A 5000-nucleotide genomic window follows, 5' to 3' on the forward strand; every position below is an offset into this window, starting at 1 on the left:
CTCTATCTCTGTCTGCCTGTCTGTCTGCCTGTCTCCCCCCCCCCCTCTCTCTCTCTCCCTCTCTCTCACTCTCTCTCTCTCTCTCTCTCTCTCTCTCTCTCTCTCTCTCTCTCTCTCTCTCTCTTTCTCTCTCTCTCTCTCTCTCTCTCTCTCTCTCTCTACCCACTTACCTACCCATCTATCTCTCACCTTCATACACTCCATCAACACCCTCCCTCTTAACCTTCCTTCCACTCTCGTTTCATCCCTCCCTTTCTCCTATCTACCCTCCCCTCCAGCTCACCCCGACCCCCTCTCTCTCCTCGTGCATAATCAAAACCAATACTTGTCACGAACATGTCAGACCAGATTATATCAGAGATGGACCGTACACACTGCACAAAGGACAAGATTGATCTACCGTTGCTAAGGACGCCTTTGCTTGCGTCGTTTCGTCAAAAGATACACTTTCGCCGTTGTTAGGGGGCGATGTTGCTATGTTAGTTCTATAGAATATATCGTCTTATCGTGGTATTATAAACTGAGCGATATTTTTGAAATCTAATTTTCGCGTTAACATGTAGAATGTGTAATGAACGAGACTGATTCGGATATGAAACAGGGACAATAATTAATAATTAAGAAAGAAAGAAAGAAAGAAAAAGTCACTGCTATTATCTTTACTGTCACTTATAATTAAAATGATCCTAAACACTCTTTCAGGGCCGGGCTAAGGGGGTGTGTCGAATAATGTTCAAGGACTTAACAAAAAACTAAAAGGTGATTTGAATTTTAAGCAATTTTGTTATTAAAACATCTGTTTGGTCTGAGGCAACAGTCTTATTTTCTTGACTTACATTTTGTAACGCTGACATATAAAAAAAAAATATATATATATATAATAAGAATGGAGTTTAAGGCATTTTGAGAATCCCTGTTTGATTCCGTCACTGTATATTAGTGTGTCTTCGCAAATGACTGACTCTTGGATGTTAATAATTCAGGATAATTATGTGCCTTAAGTGATAATACCTAAATGATACAAGGAATTTTGAAAATCTCACAGAGAGCCATCTGTAAATCGCGTAAGATCTAAACCACTATTTTCAACAGAAGATATTTTAAAACTAGTACCATCTTTAACCTTAGGATCACCGGTTGGGGAAAAAAAACGAATAAAATGCGAATATAAGGAGGAATTCTTTGAAAACCTTTAAGTTGCTAGGCACGACGAGGTAATCATCACTGTTATATATCCCCCACCTAAGTTGAGGGAAGTAATTACAATACGATAGTATAAGAGAAACAGAAAAAAAATATATAATGACAAAGGCAAAATCACAATACCACGTTAAAAAAAAAAAAAAAAAAAAAAAATGATGTGGCAAAAAAAAAAGAAAGAAAGAAAAAAAATCTGCGAGAATTTTTCAAGGCGAAAACCTTGGTGATTATAGAGACCGCGGGTTTACGGCATTTATCATGTGGAAGTTCAGCTTCTGACAGTAAGAGAGCGCTGGGTCAACAATTTATCAGTAAGAGCTAGAGTTGCACGTACACATGCATAGGCTACATTCCTTTTCCTCTCTCTTTCTTCTTCCATCATCGACCTAACTATATTTACAGCCTGTAATTAGCGACCTACAGACGGTAGTGTAACAGGCGGTCTATTGTTCCTGAGGGAAAATGAAGATCAAAAGGGGAACTTTTAATCTGTGGATATTCCTGTTTGTTAGTTGTTGTTCCTTCACGGCTCGAAATTGCACATAATTGCATTTGCTGTTTTTTTTTTTTTTTTTCCCCCAAAGTGCGGAAATGCAAGATTATAATTGCTAAAAAGAATATAGAAATCCGGAGGTTTATGTTAGTATTAACGTAACGCAATCTTTACCTCGAGGCACTGTGGCTGATGGATGGCTAAGGACCGACTCCCGAACTCCCGCCCGCAGATGTAGCACACGCGGGTGGGCGCCGTTCCGGTGGCTCTCTGTCCTCCGCGGGTCCCGTTCTCGGATCCCCGGCTTCCGTTCTCGGGTCTCCGGGTCTTCGTGGTCCCTTCAGGTCGGCTTTCACGCTCCTCCTCGATCTTGCCCATGTGTCGAGGATGAGGTGGCGCCCCCTTCTTGCGCTCGCTCTCCCCGTTCTGTCTGGACGTCTCGCGCCTTTTCTGCGGCGCCGGCGGGCTGGAGCTGCCCTCGCTCCTCGGCGAAGACTGCGCGTCGAAGATCTCGACGGTGAAGTCTTTGGTTTTGTTCATGGAAGCCTTTTGATCACTGATGAACTTCTTGAGCGGGATCGCGCTCTGGCCCTTCTTAGCGGGGACGGGCGAGCTGTCCACGCTGCGGGATTTCTTGGAGGCCGTCGAGGGCGGCTTGAGCTTGCTCCTCCGCCCGCCCGGGGCCTTGTTCTCTACGTCGACGCTTCGACTTTTGTACTTGAGTGCCGTGGGTTTGGTCACGATGAGCTTGCTCAGCGCCCTGGCCTTGGCGCGCTCCTCCGTCTTCGGCTTAAACTTCATGATGTCGAGCGGGTGGCTGTGGAACCGCTCCGGGTTCTGCTCCTTCCCGCACGTCAGGCACGGTTCGGGGATCTGCGGGTCAAGGGGGACGAGTGAGACAGGGCGCGGGGCTTCGCCTTCGTAGCGCTCAAGGAGTTATTCCAAAAGCAAACCATATCGAGTCAGATGCATTACCATCACCCAGGGCTAGTTAGCTGAAGCAAAATCATGGCTGATCCGTTATAGAAGTAGCAATGGAGGGAAAAGCATGGAAGATGCATATGCAAATGCTCGTAAGCCAAAACCAGAGGAAGGGAGAGAAAAGCGTGATTAACAATGCGCCCATGCAGCACACGCCGAACGTCCCTGTAAGGCTATAAAGCAGCTGTAAGAAAAAGCCAGGGTTAAGGGAAGCTAAAGAGATAAGACGTTAAAAAGAGATAGATCCGAGAGGTCGGCGTCGGAAAGGAAGAAACGTGATAAACGAATAATTTCAGCTAAAGAAACAAGTTTAAAAATTTCGTGTTTATCATCAGTATTTTCGAAGAAAACAAAATTATGCTGAAATAATCAATTAAGGATTAACGGGAATCAGAAGAAATATACGCGTGGTGGGTCGAAATACATGGCATGAACGTGTACAGGAAATATGTTTAAGACGAGGCTATACTTTGTGGGATTTGAAAGATCCTCAGTCACGTTAAGGGTGAGGTAGGGCGAAGCAGAGATATGGTGCGAGTGTCCCAAATAGGACTGGAAGAATCCTCACAGGACTTCGCCGAAGAATATATCCCGGAGGTGACATCCTGGAGGTGACATCATCTCCATTTTTCTTTCTTTTTACACTTGCTTAACCCTAAACCTCTCACCTTTACTTTATCCTTCGGCCCCGTGAACACCTCTTCGAGCTGCCTTCGACGTCCCCTCGGCAGGAAGCTTCTGAGATTGGAAGTCTTCTTGGAGGGGCGCGAGTTTTGGGCCGTGATGACCGGCACGGCGATGTGGCGAGAGGGTCGAGGCAGCCGCATGGTGGACGGCCGGACCTGTCCACACACCGAAAGAAGATGGATAGAGAAAAAACAAGGGGGAGGATAGAAGCAAGCATAGGGGAAAGGGAAAGAAGGAAGGAGAGCGAGAGAAAAAAAAAAAAAAAAAACAGGCAGAAGGAGATGTGATTTGCCGATGCCGAGAGTGATAAGCAGGGACTGTTATAAGCAAGATGCACAGGTGGGTTAGAGGGATGCCAGGAGTGTGGGTCGCTGTGGGTCAGACTAAGGACGCTTTGTACTGCCATTTTCAGACTGCAAACTCTTAACAGTATCTTTGATCACAGCCGTCATGTGTTTGGAGGAAGATGCAAAATACAGAAGAAAGCTACAAACTGTATATAAGTAGGTGGTTTATTAGCGGTAGTTGCACTAGTATGGTAAAAGTAACATTCTGATTTCTAAAACTGTTGCCACTATCAGGAATAAAAAATTCTCATTATAAGTCTGAACGTTGTAACTTTCCTTTCCACGCTGACTCTACTAGTACTATCGTTATTATTCACTATTAGTAGTTTCATTGTTATTGATGTTACTGTTGTCTTTGTTGTCAGTTATCGCCATTACTTATTTTTTTTTTTGTTATTTTTAATATCAGTATTATCTGTATGCATATCATTAGTACGACTGTTAGTGTTGTGATTATCGTCTTCGTTTTTATTATTATCATTAATATCGTGGTCATCATATTCATTATTATTGTTACTCTTATTATTTTCATTATCATTATTAACATTAACATTATTAATATTGTCATTAACACTATTGCTACTACTGGTATTATTACTATTGTTATTATCATTACCATTATTGTTGTTATTATCATAATTACTTTTACATCTATCATTATTATCAATTATCATTATTATCATTATCAATATTATTACTGGTATTACCGTTACCTTTATTCTTTTATCATCATTATTACCATTATTAATATAATTTTTTTGATTTTCATTATCACAATTCTAATTCTAACCATTATCACTACTGATATCATCAATTTCTTATCATCAACATCATCATTATCATATTCTTATCATTACCATTATTTTATCATGAATATTATAATAAGTTCATATCAGCATCATGATTACCATTGCAATGTTGAGGCTTAAGTCACGTGATCCATCCTTTGAAACCATATCACTATCGACACTATGCCACACTTAACATAATTAGCCTCATTAAAATGCTACAGCCTCAGATGATATATGAAAAGAAAAGCAAAGAACTATTAAAACAAAGAAATGGATAGATAAAACTAGAGAAGTGTTACAAATGCAAGGAAGGTCAGGGGTCAAAGGTCAAGCGAGGTCAGGCGAGAAAGAGGAGCGAAGGGAACAATAGAGTGATGTTTTTTTTTCGTTTTACAAAGTTTTTTCTCACCCCCCCCCCCCCATTGCTACGCCCTCAGGGTGTGATTTCGTGGCTGTGATGAGGATTTTTTTTTATTTAAAGATTTTTTTTTTTTTCAATTT

General features: G+C 41.8%; 1 protein-coding gene across 1 annotated transcript in view; it reads right to left on the minus strand.

Moving 5' to 3' along the window:
- The window catches only part of LOC125041835 (zinc finger protein 474-like), a 15429-nt gene extending 11146 nt beyond the window's left edge, over positions 1 to 4283 (minus strand). Inside the window, exons 1-2 of the mRNA XM_047637173.1 lie at positions 3343 to 4283; positions 1868 to 2566 (exon numbers count right to left, since the gene is read on the minus strand). Of these exons, the coding sequence (XP_047493129.1) occupies positions 1868 to 2566; positions 3343 to 3501 (858 nt within the window). The 5' untranslated portion in view covers positions 3502 to 4283. The remainder of the gene's footprint in view (positions 1 to 1867; positions 2567 to 3342) is intronic.
- Between the last annotated feature and the right edge of the window lie 717 nt (positions 4284 to 5000).

This window comes from Penaeus chinensis, chromosome 31 (assembly GCF_019202785.1).
Source record: "Penaeus chinensis breed Huanghai No. 1 chromosome 31, ASM1920278v2, whole genome shotgun sequence".
NCBI classification, from domain to species: domain Eukaryota; kingdom Metazoa; phylum Arthropoda; class Malacostraca; order Decapoda; family Penaeidae; genus Penaeus; species Penaeus chinensis.